At 39.5% G+C, this 27,885-nt stretch overlaps 1 protein-coding gene across 3 annotated transcripts in view; it reads left to right on the forward strand.

Moving 5' to 3' along the window:
• LOC143295377 (receptor-type tyrosine-protein phosphatase T-like) overlaps positions 1 to 27,885 on the forward strand; it is a 328,714-nt gene that overhangs the window by 244,826 nt on the left and 56,003 nt on the right. For all 3 annotated transcript variants that reach the window (XM_076607040.1, XM_076607042.1, XM_076607043.1), the window contains 3 exons: positions 6,811 to 6,995; positions 16,533 to 16,620; positions 23,379 to 23,455. In XM_076607040.1, coding sequence (XP_076463155.1) covers positions 6,811 to 6,995; positions 16,533 to 16,620; positions 23,379 to 23,455 — 350 coding nt within the window. The remainder of the gene's footprint in view (positions 1 to 6,810; positions 6,996 to 16,532; positions 16,621 to 23,378; positions 23,456 to 27,885) is intronic.

The following is a 27,885-nucleotide window of genomic DNA, read 5'->3' on the forward strand; positions in this document are numbered from 1 at the left end:
ACCTAACCAATGAATGACAGTGCGGAGAGGCTGTGCGTACATAGTAAATAAAACTGGACCTAAGGCTGAACCTTGTGGTACCCCATACTTCAACATAGATGGAGTGGATTCATGACCAAGGACAGACTGACAAGTCAAGTATGATAACCAATCCAGGACTATTCCAGAGCAGCCAAAAGTCGTACACAACCGTGTGGTAAGGATACCATGGTCTATGGTGTCAAAATCTGCTGACAGGTCGAGCAGTGACAAAATAGACACACAACCTGAAGGCCTGAAGAAGTCACTTACCACTCCCAGTTCCAGTGCTGTGGCACTTATAGTGGGCTGACTGAAATGGCTCTGGAAGGTTATGTGATTCCAAATGTTGTAGCACCTGTTTCAAAATGATACACTTTAACACCTTCTACAAGAAAGGTACATTAGAAACTGGATGGTTGTGCTTCAAACAGATGGGATCTGAGGTTTTACAAAGCATGCTTAACTCACTTGCTGCCATTGTCCGCATATGCGGATGTCGTCGGACAAAGCGTTGGATGCCAATGTCCGTATATGCGGATTTTGATTTTGAAAAGTCGCGCTGTTGGAGTGACGTGTCAGATACGAAACTCAAAAGCAGAACTGATTCTTAAGTTACTCCGGCCAACTTTTCATTCACACACACTGCATGTGTGCAGTGACACGCTCATTAGCAGACGACAACGAAGCATACCCTCGGTCAGCTCTGCAAGTTGTTTGACAAGATGGCGTCGCGTCGAAGTGTTCGACATGGTAGGAGAGGTCAAACGCAACACAGTGTTGAAGCTACTTTGGAAATGATCCAAACTGAAGGCTCCAATGTTGAAGGAGATAATGTTGATTCGTCAGACAGTGATTTTGAACCATATCCTGATGAACTAGAAACAGATTTGGCCGTTGAAGAGGGTGTTTACAGTGGAGAGGAAAGCGAGTCTTGACCATGTGCCAGCTGACCGACACTGACAACGAAATCACTGAGGAAACGGAAAACTTTGCTGGTGTTTTTACCAGTGATTGAACTGAAAATGGTGAGTGTGTATGTATTATATATATATATATATATATATGTGTGTGTGTGTGTGTGTGTGTGTGTGTGTGTGTGTGTGTGTGTGTGTGTGTGAAAGAAAACATTGTCACATGCTCAGGTGTACAACTCTGTGTGTGTGTGTGTGTGTGTGTGTGTGTGTATGTGATTGCATGCATATGTTTACTTATTTTCTGTTTTACAATAACATGGAGTTTATTTGTAGAACAAGGTGCTGTAGAAATGACAGTAATAATACTAATACTGATGATACTGTCATTATTGTTTGTAATATTGTAAAAAAAAAAGTCTAATGTGGTTTGCTTTGACTACATGTAAAAAAAACTTACCACATTATGCTTCTATTCACATAAATATTTAGAATAAACAAGGGAATAAGCAAACAAATAATTTAAACAACAATAAGAAGAAAGAGTCAGACCTGCATGATCATTTGTGTGTGTGTATGGTTGCAGGGCATGTTGCTGTGCTGAAGTGACAGGACAAAAAGCCAGTTCATGTGCTGACAACAGTCATGCTGCCAACTACCATGGTCAGTGTGACAACATGACACCGTCCTGAAAGACAGAACCCAGCTGTAGTACAAGACTACATCACCAACATGGCTGGAGTGGATATGAGTGCAAGTGCAAGGTCTGTGAAGACCTGTTCAAGTGCCACAACACACCAAAACATCAAACTGCCAACTGGTGTCCAAAATGTGGAGTTCCACTGTGTGTGAAGCTGTGCCCAGGACTCAACATCACCTGCCATGAGCTTTTTCACTCCAGACAAGACTATTGTCAGTGATAATACATCAGGTTTTTGTGTACAGTGAACTCCCTTTTTTATGTAGAAACAATATTTTCTTTTGTTTGTGTGATCTTCAACTTTCTCCACCATCTGTTCATACTTCATTGCATGTACTAGGTCTTCAGTTACTCAAATAGTGTTAGGGTGTGATGTGGAACATTTGTAAGCTGTTCAAGGACACTTGGTATACCTTTCTGATGGGTGCAAAAATGCTAACAAAATACACAAAAAATGAACACCATGATCAACAACAAGATGGTGAGTAAATAATTTTTTGCACAAATATGGAACAACATTCACTGAATACACATACTAAATTTCAATTGTCTGGGTGTTTATTTGTTTTTTTGAGAATTTTTTTCCCCATCCTCTACAAACCCTGGGTTTTCTGGGATTCGCAAGGGCAAAAACTCTTGGCATGGAGTGAGTTAAAACTCCAAGGCATAGTGCCAGATGACAAAGACTTGTTCATAATGAAATAAACTAAAGGTTTCAGAAATTGAAAATGGAATTTACATGTTAGAGCACTGTATTTTAGATATCTTTGAGGAATATGGAGAAGTCACGATAATTGTGTTTGGTGATTTGAATGTGAGGACAGTAAACAGAAATAGCAAATAGACCTTATTGCCAGACACTTTGATGATTGATAATGAAGAACCAGAGGAGTATATGTATCAGCTGAAAGACAGTGTGGTTAATGATTTTATGATGTTATCTTTTGAATGTATGAGAACAATTCTAATCAATTATTTTGAATGGCTTTTTGCCATGTGATGAGTCTAGTGAATTTATACTTACTTTGCTCATAACAGAGGTAGTATTATTGACTACTTTTTGGTATCTAAAAAAATGTTTCATTGAACATGCATTAAGACTACAGGTAATCCCTAGAACAGAATCAAAACACGCCTGTAGAAATGTTTCTCAAAACCAAGCAGATACAAGCACAACCTCTAAATACACCAAATACATTTGGAACCAAGACAAGACTGACCAATATATGGATGCACTTGCATCACCTGAGGTTTCAGATTTCTTAAACACAGCCTCCAGCTTTTTTTCTTTTCTTTTTTTTTTCTCAAATTCTGACATTGAGGCAGCTTTAATAACATTGAATAAAGGGATTTTGCTGGCTGGTAAGTGCATGCAAAGAAGTTTTAAAACTGGAATGATTAAGAACAGTCCATGGTTTGATGAAGAATGCAAGAAATCCAGGTCAAAGATATGTCAGGCTTTAAAGAAACATACGCAGCTTGTAAAATCAAAAATAAACAGAAAAATGATATACTTAGAACTACATGCACAGATGAACGAAGAGAGTATAAAAAGTTATTGGAAAAAAAAAAGTTCGGACTACAAAAGATTCCAAAGAGTTGTGGAAAAGATAGTATATATATATAAAGTCCAAGTGAACAATGACGTCTACAACATGTAGTGGTTCATCACATAGCTGTATTTCAAGTGATTAATTACTATTATTGTTATTATTATCATTATTATTATTATGAGCATTCATGCCTAATCTTGAAAATAAGCCCTAGGCGTTTACAAATAGAAAACACACGTAAATATCAAAAAGGAAAAAATTGAACACAAGATACCAAACTTTATCAGAAATTATTCATCCCCTTCACCCCACCCCCCTCTGCCCCAGCCCACTAATAACACACACACACAACACACACAATACACACTAGCACACGTAAACGCATGCACACAAGTCATAGCACACAATTATGAATAGTACACAGTCAAAAACACAACCCACAAATTCTGAAACTCTGAAACTCACTCACTAACAGTCATTTTAGTTCATACTGGAAAGGAATCTGTTGAAAGGAGGCGGAAATGTGGGTATTCAGACTGGATTGATTTGAAAGACTGCAGCGAAGATGAGTGACGGAGAGGCTGAGGAAGTTGATTCCAAAGAATGGGGGCTTGGTATGAAAAACTGCGTTGGCCATATGTTTTGGTTCAAGCAGTGGGGATCCTAAGCAGGTGGTTGTCAGAAGAAGAGCAGAGTTGGTGTGAGGGTATGTAAGGATGAATGAGATCAGAAAGATACTGTGGACCAGTACCCTCAGTGGACTTGAAACAAAGAGAGATGACTTTGTAAATGATTCTTTCTTGTACTGGGAGCCAGTGTAAAGCATGAAGGAGAGGAGATACGTGATCAAATACAGAGGAACGAATGCTTTAGATGAATGCTTTAGACACCATTATCTAGGATGTTCCAAAACGCATGAAAATATGTGTCACGAATTCTGCAAAGGTGTACAAGAAACTGAACTACATTTTATTTTGACCTGTCCAGAACATCAATAAAAAAAATCTTAGAAAACAATATATACTGAAGAAGTCTTATGTACGCCCCAGTGCATTTAAATTGTCATTTTTGTTTGCAGATGTAAAGACTTCCATTTCACTTTCTCTGTTCTTGTCCGAAGATTTCACCCACAGAAACAAGTTTATCTCTTCTTGTTCATGACACTTGGTTACATTCCCATCTGTCCATCTATTTGTCTTTTTCTTCTTCTCTGTCCCTGTTCCTGTCTGTGGGTCTGTCTGTCTCTTTTCTCCCCAACCTCTCTCTCCCTCTCCCTCTCTTTCTTTCTTTATGTTTGCTTCTCATATATTGGCATTGTTCTGTATGATGGATGTTAACACAGGAGTCGCCACCCCTCCCTGCCCCTATTGTCATGGGCAAAAAAGCCTAAACAATAAACCATTCAGACCTCTCTCTCTCTCCTTAACGGTCTGTTTTCTTGCTACATATTGTTTGTTTTCGTGCAGTTTTATTGCAGCCAAACATGTGTCAAACGTAACTTTGTAGATACTACTGTCTGTATTTAGAATTACTGCTACCAGCCCCACCTTAACTGTCAATGCTACTAATTTATATGATGAATAATAAATGTAAATTACTGTTCTTACCTACAAATCAATATGTGAACATATGTATATACCTTTTTAGCTGCTTGTTATCAATAAGGCGATGCCAACATAATTATCCTTCTAGCTTGATTTAATGGATAGATCTGACTAGCAGGCAATCCATCTATCTGTCTATCTATTCACCTCAACCACCTATTCAACACAGTCATTTCACCCACTCTAGGAAGACATTGTCGGGAATGGCCAGAGGGCAAAACTGATGCGGAAGTGAAGCTACTCATAGAAGAAAACAGTAAAGAAGAGGACATCATCATATACACAGATGGCTCAGTCACCAAAGACCAATCTGGTTGGGGATTCACTGCGAAACAAAATGGAAAAACAATTTGGGAAGAGAATGCTGCCTACAAAGTCACAACCTCCAGCCTAACGATGGAAGTTGAAGCTGCGACACATGCCCTCCAGTGGCTATTGTCCATCCATACGTCCGGAAACCAACATGCCATGATTCTAACCGACTCAATGAACCTCATACAGAAAATTGAAAATGGAATGGGAAGCCCAGAGTGGCATAAGGCAATGCGCAACTTTCAGACTAAAAAACTCACATGGTCATACTGCCCGGGACATGCAGGTGTTAAGGGAAATGAGCGAGCTGACAGACTTGCTGGTAACGCAACACCAATGAGCAGCCTACATCTAGGAAAATCGGAAATCCTCAGAAAAGTCAAAGAATATCAAAAAGAACAGGTACAAGGCCATCACACCATCGATCGCCTCAAAGAAATAAAAGCAGAGAGAGGGAGCGGCCGCAAGTCTAACATGAAAGGTAGAGCACGATGCTTTGCAAATCAAACAAATATCGGCATCATTTCCAAACCAACATTGCGCAAATTTCTTCAAAACAGAACAGAATCTCTGTGGGCCTTTCCAAATACAATAGACTGAGCAACACACTAGATGCCACGTTCTTGGCATCAGAGATCTTTTCCCATCTCTCTTGCGGCCAGTCAGTGGCAGCCTCTGTGCATGTGTGTGTTTGTGTGTATGTGTGGGTCTGTGCTTTTGTGAATGCGCGAGAGTGTAAGTGCACACAAGTGTCAGGAGAGTTCTGTGTACGTGTGTGTGGGTGTGTATGTGTGTGTGTGTGTGTGAGGGGAGGTGGGAGTGCGGTGGGCAGGTGGGGTAGAGGATGAGGTATGTGAGTGTATGCATGCCTACACTGTGGGAGCAACAGGATATTGGAACGTATATATATATATATATATATCTTTGTATATATGTGTGGGGGGTTGGGGGTGGGAGATATGGGCGTATGTGTGTGTGCTTGTACAAGTAAGTGTTCATCTCTCTGTGTGTGTGTGTGTGTGTGTGTGTGCTGTGGAAGCTGCGATACGTAGACTAGAAATGAGTGTGTGGAGGAGAGGGGTAGAGGAGGTGCAAGGTAATGTGTGTGTGTGTGTGTGTGTGTGTTGGAGCTCATGTACGTTTATATGTATTTGACTGTGCTTTCATATCTGTGAAACTGCATGTTTGGTGCATATCTGTTATGCATGTGTGGGTGTATGTGTGAATGTGTGTCTTCATGTTCTACATTTATTCGCTTATTTATCACCATTGTTGTCTTATTTATTTATTTATTTTTTTATTATTATCATTTTATTAGTATTATTATTATTATTACTACTACCTTTTTCAATATTATAATTATTATTTATTTATTTATTTATTTATGTAAGCTTATCTATTATTTATTCCCCCGGTTTTTTTTTCTTTTTTTGGTTTTTTTCTTTTTTTTCTCAAGGCCTGACTTAGCGCGTTGGGTTATGCTGCTGGTCAGGCATCTGCTTGGCAGATGTGGTGTAGCGTATATGGTTTTGTCCGAACGCAGTGACGCCTCCTTGAGCTACTGAAACTGAAACTCATTAGACAGACCTGAACATTTATATCACATGGAATGGGCGAGTTCACTAAGAAGCAGTGGTCAGTAAAAAAACCAAAACAACAGACAACAAATCAGGTAAAAATGGTGACACTATCACAATGACACCGTACAGGTGCAGGGAGCACAGAGGTTGAGCCCCTGCTGGAGGCCAGCTCAGACCACCCTGTGGAGTCAGACCCTGTGTACAGCAATGTGGGGGCAGGCCTCACCATGGCACCCATCAAAGTGGAGGACTTGTGGGACTACATCCGAAACAACAAAAGTAACAATATGGAGGGGCTGAAACGCGAGCATAAGGTATGAACTTCTGTGAACACAGCATATGTGTGTTCTTCTTCTTTAGCGACTCCCACATTCATTTGTATACATGTACAAGTGGGCTTTTACATGCATGACCATTTTTACATCGACATATAGGTAGCTATGCTCTGTTTTCAAAGGTGTGTGTGTGTATGAACTAAAGAAAAATATCACCTCCCTCCTTCCCTTCCCTGTGTTGCAAGTCCTTCATTAAAGCAAAAAAATTGGTGTCTGTCCAGAAATTTATTTTGATCTTAAAAAAAAATATGTTTCCTTATTTCTTTCTTGGTTCTATTTTATGATCAAGCCATGTGGCAAAACCATATAAAAGCATGTAGGGACAGAGGGGGTAACATGAATCAGCAGTTACGGGTGGCAGGTGAAGCTCAAATGGCATGAGGACAATGCCACAGGTTGTCTCCAGTAGTGGAAGCCATCATCATGTTCCACTGGTCAGCTACCACCTGCCACAAGCTAGGAATCCCCCAGCCAGTTAGGTGCTGACCTGCCACAGCCTGCCTGCTTCACTGATTGGCAGAGCTTGTGGAGAGTATAACTGCTCAAATAACAAGCTGCACTTCATGTGTGGTGTTCACCGCGCATACCAAACACTTGACAAGCAAGGTTGGTTGTGAACAGAGAATTTATTTGTTAGGTTGCAGCATGTGCTCCCATCTTGCTTTTTTGGGGAAGATTTAAATGTTTCAAAAATCAGTTATTGGAGCTGCTGAAATAGCAATTCCCAAAAAAGGTTCAAAGAGGAGTGACACTTTTTCTGGAAATGTTTGGTGGAATAATGCATGTGCGGAGGCTGTAAATACAAAGAAACTAGCATCCTAACATGGTTAAGACTCAGAAAAGTACCTGACAAAGATGTAAAACAAGCTGCTCATAAAGAAATGTGTTACACAAATATCAAGGCGAAAAGAATCATAGCCCAAGAAAAAAGACAATACTGGTCACAGTTCTGTTTGAATGAAGTGTCTGACCATAAGGATATGAAAAAAGTGTGGGCCATAATGAAAGAAATGAAATCAGGCATTGTTCTGCAAGACTATCCTATTAAAACTAAAGATAATGAGTTTCTGTCCCCTCAAGAGAAGGCTGAAGAATTTGTTTGTATATATTCTAAAAACAGGTAGTGTGGATAGTTTGTCAAATAAACAAAAGACATCAAGAGAGGAAGAAGAAATCAGTGACAAATATAGAGATCCTACCCCACGAAATGATAATACAATCAACTCGGCAGTAACTTTACAGGAGGTAAAGAACGCTATTCATTTGTTGCGTAACAAAAATGTGTCAGTTGGTAAGGATGTAGTATCTTACACCATGTTAAACCATTTGCCAGAAAACTGGATAATTATATTACATACATTATTTTAAAAGTGCTGGGAATGTGGACAAATCCCTGAGGTATGGAAAACTTCCATTGTAACTCCTGTATTAAAACAGAGTAAACCTCGAACAGAAGCTTCGAGCAAAAGACCTATTTCGGTTACCTCCCACGTTGGGAAAGTCATGGAGAAAATTGTAAATATTAGAATGGTATATTACTGTGACAAAAATAACATAATTCCGTCAGTTACACCATGTTAGTTACACCATGTTAGTTCCGTCAGTTACACCATGTTAAACCATTTGCCAGAAAACTGGATAATTATATTACATACATTATTTTAAAAGTGCTGCTCAAACTGGATTCTGGAAAGGAAGATCTACAATTGATCATCTGACCCATCTCACTACCCAAATTAATAAACAGTTTTCAAAGCGAAAAAGTATCCCTGCGTCCTTCTTCAATCTTACTAAAGCTTATGACCGAGTATGGCATAGCAGACTGTTATTTAAGCTGAAACAAACTGGTCTGTCGGGTCATGTTTATGACTATGTTAAATCCTTGTTATAATTTAAGTGGGAGATAGTGGCAAAACCTCTAGGCCTATAAACATGGGAATCCAGCAGGGTTCCATTATTTTTCCGTTGTTGTTCAACATTATGCTTTTTATTTACACACATGTTTTTCATCATCTACCAAGCTGGCTCAATATGCTGATGATATTGCCATATGGATTCAGACATCCTTGAGGAAAAGGGCAAGTCTACATTACATCAATTATGTACAGAAACATTTTCAGGGTGAACTCGATAGACTGAGTTCTATATGCACTCTAATGGTTTTGAGTTTTCTGTAGAAAAAACACATTTGATCCTCATTTATAATGGTTATAATCCCAGCAAACTATCACGATTTTTGGGGGGAGGACATGAAATATTTTTCAAGTCAGAAATAAAATTTCTTGGGATCCTATTTACCGTAAAGTTCAGTCTATTGAGCGCACTGGTATATAAGCCGCACCCACTAAATTTTGGAAAAAAACCTGAACTTTATACATACATAAGCCGCACCGGCTTATAAGCCACACTTATTTCCAGTACCAGAACACATACTGATACTACAGAAAAGCTGTAGATACTGTAGGTTATGAAATAATCACAAGCGGGAACAACACAAAGAAAAGCAAGCGAAAATACTGCTAGTGCCACACAAAAAAACACACAATGAAAATAAGATCCATAATTTAGGGATAGTCACATTTATTCAACATCATCCTGCTCACTGAATCCACTAAAATCTTCGTCTTCAGTGTCCGAGTTAAATAGAACCAGCACAGCTTCCTCCGCCATCTTATCACTGACTTCAGCCTCGCTTTTACTTGATGAACATGAAGGTGGAGGTCGGTGCTGGTTCGTCGCTTGCGCTGTCGTCTGCTAGGTCGATAGCCTTCAATGGGGTTAATGCACACTTGAAGGGGGTCACGTGATCTGGCTGATGCTGCGAGCCTGGCACTGACCGAGATAAGGGATTCTGTGTACAAACAGGCCCAACACATTTCATTAACTCACTCAGTACGGCCAGTCCTCTCTTCTCCTCTACACAGACCCCTCGGATGTCCAGTGGGTGTCTGAATGACCCAACCTTTAGCTTCCGTCGTCAGAATTGTGGTATTCTTTGTCAACATTCACCTCTTCAGTATAAGAGCCTTCCGCTTGCAATATTTTGATGATGGTAATTGGGGTGAAACGCTGTTAACGTCGTCTCTTTCGCCGTTCGTATGGAGAGAGTTAAAATGGGGTTTTGTGCGGCATTTGGGTGTTCTAACAGCTCTGACCCCAAGAAAAAATGCAAGGAAAAGGGAATTAGTTTCCATGCCTTCCCGATTAAAAATCCAGAGATGTTGAAGTCGTGGATTACAAAGATAAGAAGAGAAGGATTTAAACCAACCCAGCACAGCCTTCTTTGTTCCGAACATTTTGAAGAGGAATCCTTCACGTATCAGAACTTTACAGGTTAGTTTTCCACTTTATATTTTATTTCATAATTCGTAATTCATAATTAGCCTGCTCAACCATTTTTATAGTGTGAATTAACGTGCCAAGTGACCGTACATGATAGTCCCATCAGGTCAGCAATCAGCTGATCGTAAAACCCCATGTTAAAATCTTGTTCCAGCCCCACAGTTGTACCTGTTGATAAGCTAGGATGCATGGATGTAAATTTATTGGAATAATTCCATCCAAAATCTTGAAATTTTTTACTCGACCAATTACACTTTCTACATGGCATCTATGGCTTGAAACCATCTTGTTTTCCCCACGTTCATCAACTTCAAACTGAATTTTGTTCTGCAAGAAATAAGGAGTAGAGAGAGTAGCACCCTTGTCTTCAAACTCTGATGTCATTCTTGTAAAACCTCTGTCAGCCAGTACAACATCTCCAGGCTCCAACTTATTGATTTACTACTATGATTAGACCTGGATCTAGAACGTCAGTTGACAGATGCATGGACATATTTTATTTAGATCTTTGTGACACATCAGTGTAACAAAAATACTACGTTTGCAATTCAAGTAGATCTACTTATATATGTTTTTGTCTAATTTCAGTGACCAACCACTTATTTCTTCTATGTCATCTTAAAATCAAATGTTAGCATTGTATGGTGAGCCCTATTACAAAACAAATGTGCTTATACTGAGCTTTTATGCAAAGGAGAACATTTTCTAATGTGCATGTGTACTCCATCCACTAAGTGGTGTCAGTTTACTGAATATTCTATGCTATGAGATGAAAAGAAATGTATTCAAGACCAAATTTAATGATTTATATTGACTGATCAATTTCATCTAAAATATTAAGATACAAAAATTGATAAAGACAATGGCTTGATGAAAATTTACATTTTATTTTTTTAGATATTCCATATATATGCATGAATATGATAATTTTTATCTTAATGTTCATATTTTAATCATGCCAAAATAAATGTTGTTTTAATAGATCTATACAAGAAAACATTGTCATACTTTTGATAGTGAATAGCACTGAATACTTTTGTGTGAGTGGTACTATCATTATATCATACAAAACAATATCCTCAATGATATTTCAAATAAAGGAAACAAGTCAATTGTGTACTTTAGTTTCTCAATCAAAGAAACTGAGTAAATGATTAAAAAAAAAACAAATGAAAACATTTCTTCTGATGCCCATATCATTTACAATTTCAAACTAAAAATGTAGGGTAAATAATGTTCAAAAAAGAAACTTGTAAGCTTGGCCAGTGCCTGATCACAGAACTTGGCATCAAAGTCAATGGAATCAATAATGCATGGTTTACCATAGTCATAAAAAACAACCAAAAGGCACTTTGTCAAATTTGCACAATACATTTGCATTTGGATCTGAGTGTAATACTTGTGACTTTGCTTCAAATGATATAATCCATCACCTCTTTTTTCCAAACAAAAATCTTTTCTCTTTTCCACCAGATTTTCAATACTTGCATGATCCGGATTGAAAATACATTTTACTTCTAATAAACATGTGTCATCTTTGTGATATAACAAACCATCTGGGGAAGCACCTAGGTAACAATAAACAGGGTGAACAACAAAACCAGTGTTCCTGAAAATGTGATGGGGAAATTTGCACCTGATAATGTTTTTGACCATAGGCTCCATTTGAAGACCAAATTGAATTGGCTTGATAGAACTAAGATCTTTTGACATTTTCCCAACTAGTGTAGCTGGAAGCGATAAAAAATCTTTTGAATGACATATGATGTGTACATTTGATGCTGTCAATCTAAGCTTCCTCTCTGACACCCAAGCATCTGTGTTCTGAGACATTGTTGCTTTTTCAAGAGCTATGCATTCTTCATATGTTTTGTTGACCCTTTGATGGTAAAAGAACATGAGATTGACAGGGAGATTTTGTGGAATGAAACTGTAAAAAGACTGACATAGGGGAAACAGGAAGCGGGATAGTTTTAGGGTAGAAAATGTCATCTGACAGCAGAACATTGTCATTTGTATTCAAAGCTCCAAATATAGGACATGACGAATCTAAATTGCTCAGTACTGAGAAGTCCACAGTTGTAGAAAAATTAGAAGATGTTGTAGAAGAAGCAATGTCGGAGACTTTTTTTGGAGACACAGGTTTGGGGCGTGGTTGGTGCCATGTCTGTAGTCTTTCTGTAGGTGCATCATACATCTCCTGTCTGCTGTAGTCCTCCAACAATGTCAGTAACCCAAACATGTGTTTACAACAGGCAGGACTTGAACCCCCTGGACACTCACACTCTCCTTCTGTCACCTGTAACAATCAATAACAAGTCATGTTTAGTTATAATGAAAAGTATTTAGTGAACACTACCCTTAGGCCGCAAGTTATACTGTATAAACATGTAATACAGGTGGTCTATGTAGGTAGTGACAATTTACAAACACCATGAACACTGTAACAATGTAACAATTCATGCAGTCTCTATTTTAAATGATAATCTCTTTTGACAGGTTGTCCCCCCCGCCCCCCCCCCCCCCCACCACACACACACACACACTTTGCCAAGCATTAATGACAGGTTCCACAGTTAAATGCAAACCAATGCCAGTGCCCAGCAGTATCAGTCTATCACTAGGCAATGAATGGAATTCTCTTCGAACTAGCGAATTTCCAAGCTGTGCTGTTACTTTCAAACCTAAAAAGGAACTCTAAACTTATTTATGATATAATAACTTACCACTCCATCCTTTGAAATGACAGCATGTGTTTTGTAGACTGTGGATTTTTTCATCTCTGCTTTCACCCGTGCTCTCACAATCCTTTCTTTTTCATTTTCGGAAAACTTGACATCGGTTACAAAACGAGAATTGTAGAGTTCTCTGCCTTTCGTAATAATAAAATTGTAATTGATTTCACACTTGTGAGCACTATTTAAAGTTTCCGTGTACTTCAAAATGTTGATGAAGGTAAAATCTTTCAAGCAAAGGGGATGATCAGTAATAGAAAATAGATCGCTGGTCAGTTTAGCCGCCATGCTGATGCTGGAGGTAAACAGCCAGATCACGTGACTCGAGCTCTGGAATGCGGCCTGTGTGCATTAACCCCATTTGAAGGCTGCATCATAGGCATAATGTCGCGTTTTCGGCATGATGAGGGTGTACGCTTGAGCAGAGTAGAACTGAATGCTGATCTGAAGGCTTTAATGTGTGCGGATTTGATTTATAAAACATGAACAGTTGGCACACTATGCTGAAGCTCATCCAAAAATTCATGGACAGAAATCATGACACTCCCGGGATCGTTAAAATCCGCAAATAAGCCACCTCATTGTATAAGCCGCAGAGGTTGAAGCTGGGGTAAAAAGTCGCGGCTTATAGACTGAACTTTACGGTACTTCAAAACTAAACTGGAAGAAACACATTGATTCAATGGTGACTAAAGCAGTTAAAAGTTTAAATTTCTTAAAAATTGTAAGTCACTCTCCTTGGGGACAAGACCAAAATTCTTTTACATTTAGCAACATCTCTCGTAAGATCAAGATTGACCTACGGTCAAGAAATTTTCTTTTCTGCTCCGTTGACGTTTCTTAAGAAGCTGCGAATAATTGACAGTAAAGCTGTGAAACTGGCTTTAGGAGTACCTGTGCATACTAAGACCTCAGAAGCCTATAAGCTAGCGGGTATTTTACCACTAGATGAAATCAGAAAATTAAGTTCTGCTAAATACATTGTGAGATGTACAGCAGTGGATGATTTTGAAGAATTAAATATTAGGCCTGATATTGATTTTCCAAAAAATGCACAAAATAATTCAAATCTACAAACCATTCGCACATATGTGTCACATATTTTAAATTCTTCAGACATTGATTTGCATGATATGGCACCTCGTGTTCTGGTGCCACCTGTCCCTCCCTGGGAGTTAACAAAAGCAAATGTCAACATATGTGCTTCTGACACAACAAAAGGAGAATCTCCACATATAATAGCAGCATCTGTCAGAATTGAAGTGGAAGAAAATTTTGATTATAATTTAAACGTTTACACTGATGGCTCAGTCCTGGATGATAGCAGTGCAGGATCTGCTTTTGTCATTCCTGACCTAAAAACAGAAAAATCATATTATTTAGGTAAGGGACATTCAATTTTTACAGCTGAATTGGTGGCCATCCTTATGGCTTTAAATCATCTTGTTGATATACCAGTCATAGTAAGTAATATCCTATTTTGTGTTGATTCTCAGTCTGTTTTAAAATGTTTGCTCCTTTTTGAGAATGATCAAAGAGAAGATTTATTGTTTGAAATTAGGTATTTATTGCACTCCCTATTTGTGAAGGGTACAAATGTTGATTTTTGTTGGATACCATCCCACACTGGATTCCTTTATAATGACCAAGCATACAGGGCAGCAAAGAGGAGCAAAAAATCATATAGATAGTATAAAAGTATATTGCCCATTGTCATACAAGGAATAAGCTATATACTAGAAAGAGACTTTTATAGGTGCTTGAATTCAAGTCTAAAACCTCGTCAGTTGACTCTCTCAGACTTTGGCCCGATTCACAGACCAATCCTGAGCTTAGCTCTCAGACTATTATCAAATTCATTATGGACCAAGTATTGTTCTAATGTCAAGTGCATATGCTTTAGTAACTTGACAATTGAGCATATAATTTTTGACTGTAGCTTGATGAAGCCTTATGTACACGAAAGTGTGTCTTCACAAGTGACTGAGAACGTTGATGTTTTTGACTTTTTGCATTCATTATCAGTTGTATCGCTTGTCAGTTTAACAAATTCTCTTTTACGAAGTCATTTAAGTAATTTCCTGTAATTGTATTTAGAATTTTTTTTCTTTTTTTCAAATTTCACCCACATTTCACCCTCATTTGCCCAGTTTCCCCCAACCCTCCATTCATTCCCATCTCCCACCCCTTCTAACCGATAATACTCAAATGTATTCATAAATACTTTAACAAAATGTCTTCAATCACCGATATGTGTGACGGGACATTAAACAAAATTCCTCCTCCCATCTTGCATGCCAGGGAGAGGGAAATCGCTTTGCTCCCTTGACCTATTTAAGGGTGAAGGTTGTAAGATTTATTAACAACTGCTACGACTTGTCATTACATCGCACTTTCTTTGGAGACAAATACTAAGTAAAGAAAGCTGACTTTTTTTTTTTTTTCCTTCCTTTTGAGATGATATTCCCACTAAAGATATACTTATAGCATGATCAAAACTAAACATACTTTTGAATCACAATATCTAAAATAATTTGGTATCCTGATTGGTTTGACAACATGGTGTTCAGTGTCTTTTACCTGAATCCATGAAGATGGTCTTTGCGGCGAATATATGCATGCCGGAACTGAACTGAGCACAGGGTCTTTCACCCAAGTCCATTTGTAAACACATCAGCACCAATTGATGGCACAAAATCTTTCACTGATCAAGCATTTTATTGCACATATTCTTGGAAGTGAGCTCGGGTGCTTACTTGTTGTCTGTTTCTGGTGATGACTGTCCCAGATAACTGGTCAGCTTTAGCTCCCTGACCTGTGACTGGTGCAATGTTGCCACTGGTGATGTGTCCTGGGTTGATGGCAGGTTGTGGTGCTGGCACTTGCTGGTTGAGGGGCAGGTCTGTCGTTGCTGTGGTGGGTTGTCTTTGACACCATCAGAAGGCATCAGTTTTGTTGGCGATCCACACCATCTGACATCTGTACCACATAAGAGCATGTGGCACTCCTGTCCATCACAGTAGCTGGTACTGTCCAGCCCTTCTCACCATCAGTTTTGATGAGAACCATGTGTCCAGGTTGTAGGGCTGGTCTGGTAAGGGTTTTACTCCATGATGCCTATCTGACATTCTGATCCAGTTTTTGCAAGGCTTTGGCTTGTGGGGTGGGCTTGTGTCAGCACAATCTGTATGTGTGTGTGTGTGATTTTGATTTTTTTGTTTTGTTTTGTTTTTTTTGTTTGTTTTTTGTTGTTTTTTTTGTTTGTGTGTGTGTGTGTGAGGGAAAGAGAAAGTGGGATATAGAGACAGACACAGACAGCAAAGACAGATAGATAAACAGGGACAAAGATTTTGTAAAGACATGCACACATATGCATTTTGAGAGACAGACAGATAACTAAGGTGACAGAGACTGAGAGATGATGAACTGTTCGTCACAGATGTTACCGGCAGGACTGACTGCAACCTGTGAAGTAGCCAGACGAGAGGAGAACAAAATGAAGAACCGATACGGCAACATCATCGCATGTACGTTGGTCCTCTCTCTCTCTCTGATTTTTCAGTTCTGGTGTTGGTGAGTGCTTAGGTGATGCAGGTTTTTATCTGGTATGTCAGTTGGTTCGTCTTTGTTTTTGTCATGGTGCACCCCATAATTATTACATAATGATCAAACTTAGATGTGATGTAAACTGCTTGCAACATGAATTATTTTTATTCCAACAAACTGAGATGCTCTGTTCTGAATGGACTTAAAAGCTCAGAGTTTTGCACATCAAGCCTAGTCATGTATAAGCTCACACTCACACCTTTAACCCATTTTCTGCCAGGGAAATAAAATTTAAGTGAAATCTATTTGCCAGAGATTTTTTTTTTTTTTTAAAGGGTATATATTTTTTTAAAATTCTGTCCTCTTAGTTATTGGAGAGAGACCTATAAAAGTATACATTTTTTGAAAGGTAAGTGAATAAAGAATTCAAAGCACATGATGTTTTTGAATTAAAAAAAAAAAGAAGTTTTCAGTGACATGCATTTGTTTTGAAATCACTGTTTTCTTTTTGTCACATTTTCAGCTTGTTCATTACAAACATTAGTCAAATAATTTGCACAATAACATCATATAATCTGGATGGTACCTGTACACACAAATTATACTAGAACATCCACAATAAAAAGAGACATTATACACAATGTGTTGTGACTACTTCATATGATAACATTGATGTGAGGCCACGCCCCCTTGGTCTCCACCCCTCCCACATGTTCACTTCATCTAGTTCTCATCAGGCGGCATTGGCTGATTGCTGGTTGTTTAGTGCACCACGATCGCTTAGCTTGACCACAGTATCTGACATTTTGCTGAGTGAGTGAGGAGCCAGGCAAAACACTGTGGCAGTAACCCAACCAAATTGTTTAGATAAAGGACCGCCTCATGACATAGTAGGGTTTCTAGCTATGAATAGAATCTAGGAAGATTCCCCAAACTAAAGCTACCAGTATTTTTGTCAACAAAGTACAAACAGGGAAAAGTCAGAATATTTCAAAGACGAGTTATCTCATCATTGTGGCAGCGAAGCATACATTCTTGCGTGCCTGCGCTGAGGAGTTATCTCGTCATATAAGCAGCCTAGGGGTTAAAACAGCAGCAAGATCTTTTACGTTCATTATTCACAATTTTTTAAAATGTATTTATAAAGTCTGGCTGTCAAAACATTGTTCCCAGTTTGACAAGATTTAAATAATGTATGGTATTTTGTGTCAAAATCACAATGCATGTAAAATATTTATATCAGCACATGTATGTGTGTATTGCATATGTGTGCGAGGGTTTCCAAGCTAACATTGTGTTAAATGAGAGGCAAGTAGACAGACAGATGTACATCAGATGCAGAGTACAGAACAGGCATTCATAATCAAACAAGATGAAAAATAACTAGCTATATTGTTAAAAACCAATTCCCATAGAATTCAGTATCACAGATGCATGCTCAATATATGATATTATTTTAAACAAACTCTGAAACATATAAGACAAGGCCCCTGATTAGGTTCTTCATGGAAGTTGATGTGTGTATGTGTGTGTGTGTGCGCACATGTATGTGTGTGTACAATATACAGCACCAGATATGTATGCCAAAAATAGTCAGACAAACATGCTTGTGTGCATGCATGTATTCATCTGGCTATCCATCCAGTTACACACACACACACACACACACACACACACACACACACACACTTAGAATACAACACAACATGACAAGACAAGACATAATTAGAATACTCTCTTCCTGAACCAAGACGACTTCCGGGATTTCAATTTGCTTGCAGTGTATGTGCGCGCACACGCGCGTGTGCGTACACACACACACACACACACACACACACACACAGCCAAGACAACTTAAATATGTTTTTTTGTTTAGCTGTATAGAATATACAGACAGTACAGAACAAACACATGGTTACCTCGGAAGTTATTTGACTCAACATGAAAGAATGATGAGGCTAGGAGAGTAAATAATCAGATAACAATAAGAGTGGTAACTCGCTCCATACACAAGGTACCCAACTTCAGTTAAGTGCTGCCAATGCTACCCATTCCTTATACTGTTTAGCATATTCAGGATTAACCTCTTGACTGCGCTGTTGATGTATGGCGTACGTCATGAAATGTCACTCACCAATGCTGTATTGATGTGCGCCGTACGTCATGTTACAACGTTCTGCATTGCAGAAAAAACAGTCTGCTAACCATTAAATTAGCTCCCCTGAGAGCTCTTTATCTCTGAGTTCCATTAGCTAAAAATATTCACCTATTGTCGTATTTATGGCGAAAGTTTTGCAAGTTTGTACGAAGCTCAAGTTGTGTTTGCAAAGCCATGGCTGAATGTCAGACAAACCCCAACACTTGCACGAGTATTGGAAGAAATCCTTCATGATGCAAATAGCAGTGATGAAGATTGTAGACTGAATGAGATAGAACTGCGTGAAGTTGATGCCGAAGACGCTGATTTTGACATGCAGGGGGTTGGAAGGTGGGGTTGCTTGATGAAAATGAACAGACAAGCTCAGATGATTCAAGATGCAGGTGGGTGTTTACGAGGTTTGTCAGTTTATTATTTGCTTTCTCTGTTTGTTGTACAACTGTGGTAAATAGCTTCGTCAATCACTGATCAGTGTCTGTGTGAGTGAGAGTGAGTCAGTCACATGCGAACTGTGTGTGACCAACACTGCGCGAGGGTGTGTTGCTTGCTGGCTGGCTCATTGTTGATGATAGTGTGTGTCGCTCGCCTAGAGCTTTCTGTGAATTCGCTCCCGAGTGTGTATTGGTTTGTTGTTGTTGTTGTGTGTGTGTGAGTGGGGGTGGGTGGGGGGGGGGGGGGGGGTGGAGGAGATGTTTACAAAACTGAAATCAGAGAATGATATACAGAATTGTATGCCTGAATTACTTTGTAAATGCAACACTTATAGAAGTGTGTGTGTGTGTGCTGTCATTTTGTTTTGTATGAGAAAGAAAATGAAGGTGGTGTGGCATACCATGAACCAGTTTAAGTGTGTGTGTGTTGGGGGTTTGAGGGTGGGTGAGTAGGTGTGTGTGTCTGTATTTCAGCTTCTGAAAACAATTAGAAATAAAATGATACCATTTCATAACCTTTTTATATGTAAACATAAAAAACCCTCCAAAAACCCCACAGACTTAGTCTTTTATGCAATGTGTTTCAGGTATGCAGCATGGTGATGATCATGATGTTTGTCCTGGACCATCTGGAGTTGACAACTTGCCACAAACCTGCAGCTGAAGACCAGCAGCAGCAAAACCAAAGGGCTGTAAACAAGCCTCCAGCAATTCTGGATTACAACAAAAGCATGGGTGCCATGGACCATCATGACCAACAACTGCAGCCCTATGATGCCACAAGGAAAACCCTGAAGTGGTACGAATATCTGTGTGTACATTTTCTACAAATTGCCATGCTGAATGCACACATCCTCAACAAAAAAAGCAGGCAACAGCAGTACATTCCTGGACTTCCAGAAGGATGTAATTAGTGCCTGTTATGCAAGAGCGTGGAAGACAGACTAGACTAAAGGGAGGCAACAAACATTCACATACAAGTTCAGTCTCATTCTCCCGCACTCTTCCGTAAACAAAATAGACACAAGGTATTACCCCTGAGCCTGTATAATTTAACAAAAAAAAGATTCACAATTTGTTCTGCTTAACAAGCAGTAGGCCGACATACGCACACACACAAACGCAGGCATCCAATTTTGAGTCTGGGGAATGTCGACTTCTGTTCTTCAATGTTTTGTGGGTTCACGAACTAAAAGTCAACACACATATCACCTCTTGTGCTGTACACACAAATTACGTAGTTCTTCGGACGTGTTTTAGTCTTGAAGACACAAGTCTCGAGGCTGCACCAGCCTCACCAGACCACAGCCAGGTCTGTCCCGCTCCAGTCTCCCCGGACTGAGCCGCTACCACGTCTCCTCGGACGGTGGGTTGATCCGTCTCCCCGGCCTGGGCCGCTACCACGTCTCCTCGGACGGTGCTGCTACCACGTCTCCTCGGACGGTGGGTTGATCCGTCTCCTCGGACTGAATATCATTCCACACAGTTTGAGTGTAAGAGAAACAGCAACAAAGCAAATGTCACACACAGCTGGACTGCAGGTTTACGAAGTAACGTTGATCTAAATCGGAGATCTAAATATCACACTGTGCCAAGATTATGTGGTAGTGCCAAACAACACGGTTTCAGAATGTCGGGCCGGCAGTGAGCGAAACTTTCACTAAGACTGCGAAATCTCTAGTTTGTATTCACAAGTCAACATTGCTCAAAAGCAAACAGATCTAAATCTAACACTAACACCAGTAACACCAACAGTGTGAAAAATTACTTAGTAGTCCAAAACGATGTTAGCTTCAAAATATCCAGCTGTCAAGCCGTCACACAAAGGATGTATCACTTTCTTAGAAAGGATGCCACAAGCTGTACAGCACTGTTACCAAATTCTAAAGAATAACAATGTCTAAAATCTCCAAAATTAAATCTTTTACAACCGCTCAAAAACACCGTCCATCTAGGTCAAGGCCCGTCACTCTCCTCCTCCCAAGCCTCTGTGACAGACTGTGTGTCGCTGGCCAGTTAAACCCAGGCAGAGAAAAATATACTCACTGACCAGTATAAAAAAATGCTCACTGACCAGTACAAAAAAACGCGTGCAAACAGACAGAAGCACTTGAACTTCCCTGCACGAGGAAATCAGATTGTGGCACTCCGTAACAGTGCCATGATTTTTGGTGACCAAGACCCAGACACTGCTAAAGATGACCACGCTGTTCGTCTGTGTGGATGACACTTCATTGATGTCATCCCACATACCCCACAGAAGGCCCGGCTACAAAGGAGGTGCTGGAAGAAAGGGCAAAGAAAGGATGTGAAGTTCTACTGCCCAGACTGCCCCAGCAAATTCCACTGTGTCTTGAAGACTGTTTCCGCAAGTACCACACACAGCGTTTTTACTGGCGATAGATGCTGGGTGAGTACACCTTTTTCATTCTTTGTGTGGACTGTGTTGGAGACTTATGGACCTGCACACTGTTGCACAACCTTTGACAGTGTGTGTGATTGATCACAACAGTCACAAGAAAGACTGGTTGATGACCTGGTTGATGTTGTAGCACCTACATGATGGAATGACAGTCCCAATTTTTATTTTATTTTATTGCATTTTATGGAATTTTTGTGTCAGATTGACTCGTCATTTGAACACGTGAGTATTAACTCTTTGAGCCCTGACCACCGGTTTACCGGTGGTGGGGAGGGTTGGCATAATGCCTAGCCACCGGTTGAGCGGTGCGTAAACACTTTTGTCGTGTTTTGCTATTGGTTGACTTATATTGAAGAGCCAATCAGAAAAACCGTAATATTCCGATGCCAGCGAACACAGTACCAACATTGCCGCGCCCCCTCACTGTGTTTTGTGCATGTGCTTTGGATAAAAAAGATTGATTTCTACCATGAAGCATGAGAGTCTCAACCTGACACGCCTCCTTTGATCAACTGATTCTGCATGCTCAGATTCATTGTCAACATCACTATCTGTAGCAAAATCATCCGATTCGAATTCCACCTCACTATCAGAGTAATCATTGTCATACTCTACTTCCGATAAATCATCAAGCATATCAATTACTTGCTGTGTTGTGTACAGTTGTTTTCTCGCACGTTTTGTCCCTGATTTCTGCCCTGACGGGCCAGGTTGAGACTCTGCACTCTTCAAGTGTTTATGCACCGCTCAACCGGTGGCCAGGCATTATGTCATTTTTCTCTGCTACCGGTAAAGCGGTGGTCAGGGCTCAAGGGGTTTAATACCCATTATTTGCAAATTTTGGCTCAGGAGCTCAGGCAGAAGGGTTAAAATTGCTCAGGAACTCAAGGCTCAAAGAGTTAAAAACAAAATCTTGGTTCATTTTCCTTTCATTTGATAGATACTTTTATGCATTTATCTTCAGTACTTTTTGAAATATAAGCAAATTAAAATCATTGGCGTGTTTTTCTTGTTTTTCTGAAAATTTTCTCAGCATAGGCTGTAGCAAAACGTGCTAGCAGTGAAGGGGTTAAAAGTCAATGCCAGTGTTGAATAAAAAGCTAATTCTTGCACATTTCTTTTGTCATTGCTGCTGTGTGCATTGTCATATGACTGGTATAAGGACAAGCCCGGAGCTTCCTTTTCTGAGGAAGTGTCTGGGTTTGTTCCTATGTACCTTTCTTTTCTTTGCCTGTGTGCTAGCTGAATGGATAACATATGCAGCACTGACTTGAAGTTGTCTACCTTGTGCATGGAGAGAGTTACCACTCTTTATTGTTTGTTAATCATTGACTCTTGTAGCCTCAGTATTCTTTCAATACCAAAGATAGTTTGTATTTTGGAGAAAATGTCCATGACAGGTTTTGACTCAAACATAATTGTATTGTATTGAATTGTATTGTATTACTCTTTTGTCACAACAAATTCCTGTGTATGCCTTTGAATATGCCTGTAAATGGAAGAAGTTAACAGTATGCTTCTGTGTGTAAGATGATAAAGAAGAAAGCTTTAATGAGGGGCATGGTTTCTTTATTGTCACTGGATGGCTAAGTTTCACAATTTGTTTGTACATGTATGGATGACTGTGTGTGTACATGTATGGATGACTGTGTCTCTCGAAGAATGTAATTACCCCTAGTTTGATGAAGATATTATTTGGTCCAATTTATTCTCTTGTTTCTGTTTCAGATGACCACACACGGGTACTTTTAGACCCAGAAAATGATGATTTCACTGATGACTACATCAATGCAAATTATATTAATGTAAGTTTTCTCTTTGTTGGTCAGTCTCTCTGCTAATTCACCAAGTTATGCAACTCTTGACATTGACAGTGGTATTGATTACCTTAACTCACTCCGGACAAATAGATTTTTTCCTTGCTTTCCCCTGCAGACGACCCATTTGTTAGGGTTAGGAAAAAAATCACAAAAAATACAAAACACAAAGTAACTGAATGAAACTCCCTGTACTTGACCCACTGACCCGTCTCCTCATGTCGTGTGTACTCCCACCCCCCTCCCTCTCTTCACAGCCCTCAGAAGCTGAGTCACTGTAAGTACCTTCTTGCTGGTAACTTTCTTCACTACAGATACTTTATTCAACGTCTTCATCTCCTCATCGATATCGAAACCTTCAGTTTGAAGCATTTCAATCACTTCATCAGCAGTAAAAAGCTGCTGTCGTGATTTAGGTTGCTTAAAAAATTTCCACTTGTATCACCTGCGACACCATTTTCGATATGTATGCAGGTTAGCTTGTCATGTGGGGTACCAAAGTCAATGGCTCACCAGCAAGTGTATAGTTACTGAACCTCACATTGAAACTTTCCTTTCAAACCTTGACACATTCGCAATGCCTGGTGTAGCTGCGATTTTTATGCTACCCCATGAGGAAAACGTGGAGAAAATATTAATTGTCGAAACCGCTATAGCGTTCCGTTGTCTGGAACGCTACCTTACGTCAGGAACAATATAGCATTCCATCGTCCAGAGTGAGTTAAGGATGTCTTAACTGATAAATTACTGATTGATGATAATGCCAGTATTTGTGTGTAGAATTGCTTTTTTTCCCTGTCAGTGTTGATCACATCAACATTGTTTAAAGAATAATAGTATTGCTATAGATTTTACCAGACAAGTCAGAAGATTGAATGTATATGGCAGAATGGTTATGAATTTATATATTGTTTTTGGATTGTTCATTATGAATGGGGTATGTAATGGTGACCTTCAAGGTCCTTACACATACATTTCAATTACAGGCATGGGTGTGAATGACTATTTCCTTCTTTCTGAAGATCTGTTTCAAGTAATTGAAAATGTCCTTGTTTCTGAAGATCAGTTACATGTCATACAAGTTGTTGTAAGCCTACTGTTTCTAAAATGATTGATTCTGACCATCAACCCCTAGAATTATATTTTGATGCAAGAATTAACCTGAAAGCAGGATGATCATACACAAGCATTAACGTGATACTTACATAAATAATAGAATATCAGAAGAATGGTATGATAAAATCTGCAGAATATCAAAACTTCAAGCTTTTGGTTTCTGGCAAATTCTAGCAGGCATAGTACCATGTCATTACAATAGGGGCCACAGAAATTCTCCAGTCTTCTTTGGCATCTGTAACAACATTGGCATTAGGATTATCCTATGCAATCTGAGGTCTGAGAGCAGAACACTAGGATCCACTTCTGTTTGCCTTCACCCACAACCAAGCACTGGTGACACCATTCTGAATATCCTGCACAAGGTCTACAAGCACCTCAAGAAGCCTTCTTTTGTTAGGATTCTCTTTCTCAATTTTAGCAGTGTTTTAGATAACATCCAACCCCACCTCCTTGTCAACAAGCTGTTGGATGTGCGTTTGTGGGGAGGGGGGAATGAGAGGGAAGGGAAGGGGAATGGGAGGGAGAAGAAGGAACGAAAACTAGTGTCACTCTCTGACATTGATTCCATGGGGTTGCACTGTGCCAAGGTGGGAAATGATCTGGCTTTCCATAAATTTCCTGTGTAGGCTGTCGCCACAGCTGTTGCACCAAAGTGCTGCCACTGATACATGAGAAAGGTTGTGTTGCCTAGAGTTGAAGTGGTTTCCTACTGGGATGTCTTTTCTAGCAAGTATGTTGTCCCTGTGTTCTTTGAAGCGGTCATTGAGAGGGTTCTGTAAGTCTCACCTATATATATTTTGAGGCAGTGGCTGCAGAATAGGGCATAAACAACATTTGGGGTTTGGCAATTAAAGTGTGATTTGATGCGCACTTAAAAGGATCTTCAGACAACCCCCAATAGCTGCATATAAAAGAGACAAGAACCTTGGAGACCATTTAGTACGATCTGCCTTCCACCCTACATACCCTTCAACCCCACCAGGCAACTCCATATGCAATAAACCCAAATGCAAAACATGTACATTCATCAACCCAACCACAGTAGTTCAGGGCCCTTCAGGTAATAAATTCTACATCAAATCACACTTTAATTGCCAAACCCCAAATGCCGTTTATGCCCTATTCTGCAGCCCCTCCCCACAGACAGCACCCCCCCACCCCCACCCCCACCCCGCCTCCCACCCCTTCTCCCCTCCTTCCCATCCGCCCTTCTCTCCTTGCGCCCCACCCTCATTTCCTCCCACCACCCCCCTCTCCTCCAACAAAACAGTGAGCAGAGCAGAAGTTTCCAGCTATTGAGATGTACTCACCTCTTCAATACAGGCTGTTGAGACCTGCCAACACCTCTTCACCTCTCCACTTGACAAAGAGTTTATGACTCGAAACATCACTTTTATCTTCATCTTTAGCTACCTTTGATTTTAAACCATTTTTTTTTTACCACCAGCACTAGTGCTTTCCATTGTCATATGTAGTGTTTAGAAATGTAATTCACATGGAATATAGCTGGGTAAAGAATATTAGAGATAGAGACTCAAAGTAGGAGATATATATTCCTCCAATTTCATGCTGTTCTGTATTAATTTGGTCAACAAGCAGCAGATCGCATCCGTTTGGAGATCTAAGTAAAGGCTGCTATATTCAACACTTCGTTAGTGTCAGTGCCCCTTTGCCTGATAATCCTTGGTTAAGACACTGCTGAGCTGATCACTTGTGCTGTACACATATTTTGACCTCCCTTGCATCCTTTTTGATTCCCAATCATAAGGTGCAAAGATCAGTTATTTATGAGTGGTTTTCCAGTTACAATGAATTTTGTTTTCAGTATATATTTTGTTGTTTTCTTCCTATATTTTAAAATTAAGAGTGGCTATGAGAAGTCATTAGATTGTGATTTTTTGTCCTGCTGAGAATGAGAACACCATTTAATCGTAACTAGTATGTCTGAATCCCTTGATGTGGTGGATAATTAACTGCCATTTGACAAGTCCACAGGGGATGAAACAGAAGTCATATCTGACATACAGCTGGCTTTCTTGCTCAGAGAGAAATAGCCACTGTTACTTTCTTTGAAGGGTTTATATCCACCTTCGACACCCTCCCCACCACCATTGTTTTAAGATGTATCTTTGTAAAGTCATGATGACAGAAGGGGTGTTTACCTGCATTTGGTGTCCACTCATGTGGTTCTTTCTCTCTTCATATCTCTCTCTCTACCTCTCTCTCTCTCTCTCTATATATATATATATATATATATATTCAGTTACTCAAGGAGGCATCGAAGCATTCAGACAAATCCATTTATGCTACTCCACATCTGCTAAGCAGATGCCTGACCAGCAGCGTAACCCAACACATTTATGCCATGAGTGGGAAAAATATACATATAGATTTTTTTCTTTTTTATTCATTTACTTATTATTACTTTATTGACTCACTTGTGTAAACAAGTGCTTCAGTAAACAAGTGAGTCTATGTTTTAACCCGGTGTTCGGTTGTGTGTGTGTGTGTGTGTGTGTGTGTGTGTGTGTGTCTGTGTGTCCGTGGTAAACTTTAACATTGACATTTTCTCTGCAACTACTTTGTCAGTTGACACCAAATTTGGCATAAAAATAGGAAAAATTCAGTTCTTTCCAGTCATCTTGTTTAAAACAATATTGCGCCTCTGGGATGGGCACAAAAAAATAAAGAATGAAGCCTAATTATATGCAAACTGCATTTACTGTTATATTTTTTGTATTCTCTAAACTTGGCACTTTGATCTGATATTCTGACCCAACAGCTAGAGCAGTCATTATTATCATTTTTTGTTCAAACAGGAACTTCTTTTGCTAAGCATGGAAGTTTTATTTATTTTGCAAACGTTTTGGTGCAGATAGTAAAAAAGGGAAATTACTCTGTAATGCTAGGGGGAGTTAATTTGCTTTAAACTGATCTTTCTCATCTTAAACATTACGTTTTGAAACAAGAGAGGCAAGGCCTTCAAGACTCACTTATGATGCACTTTTTAAAAAACATCCAAGCTTTTTATGTATTGAGTATAATTTCAAAATGTAATGTTTAAGATGAGAAAGATCAGTTTAAAGCAAACTAAGCCCCCAGCAGAGTAATTTCCCTTGTTTTACTGCCTGCAGCAAAACGTTTGCAATAAACAAAACTTTCATGCTTAGCAAAAGAAGTTCCTGTTTGAACAAAAAATGAAAATAATGACAGATCTTTTGTTGAGTCGAATATCAGATCAAAGTGCCAAGTTTAGAGAATATAAAAAATATAAATATAACAGTAAATGCATTATACTC

This window comes from Babylonia areolata, chromosome 20 (assembly GCF_041734735.1).
Source record: "Babylonia areolata isolate BAREFJ2019XMU chromosome 20, ASM4173473v1, whole genome shotgun sequence".
Lineage (NCBI taxonomy): Eukaryota > Metazoa > Mollusca > Gastropoda > Neogastropoda > Buccinidae > Babylonia > Babylonia areolata.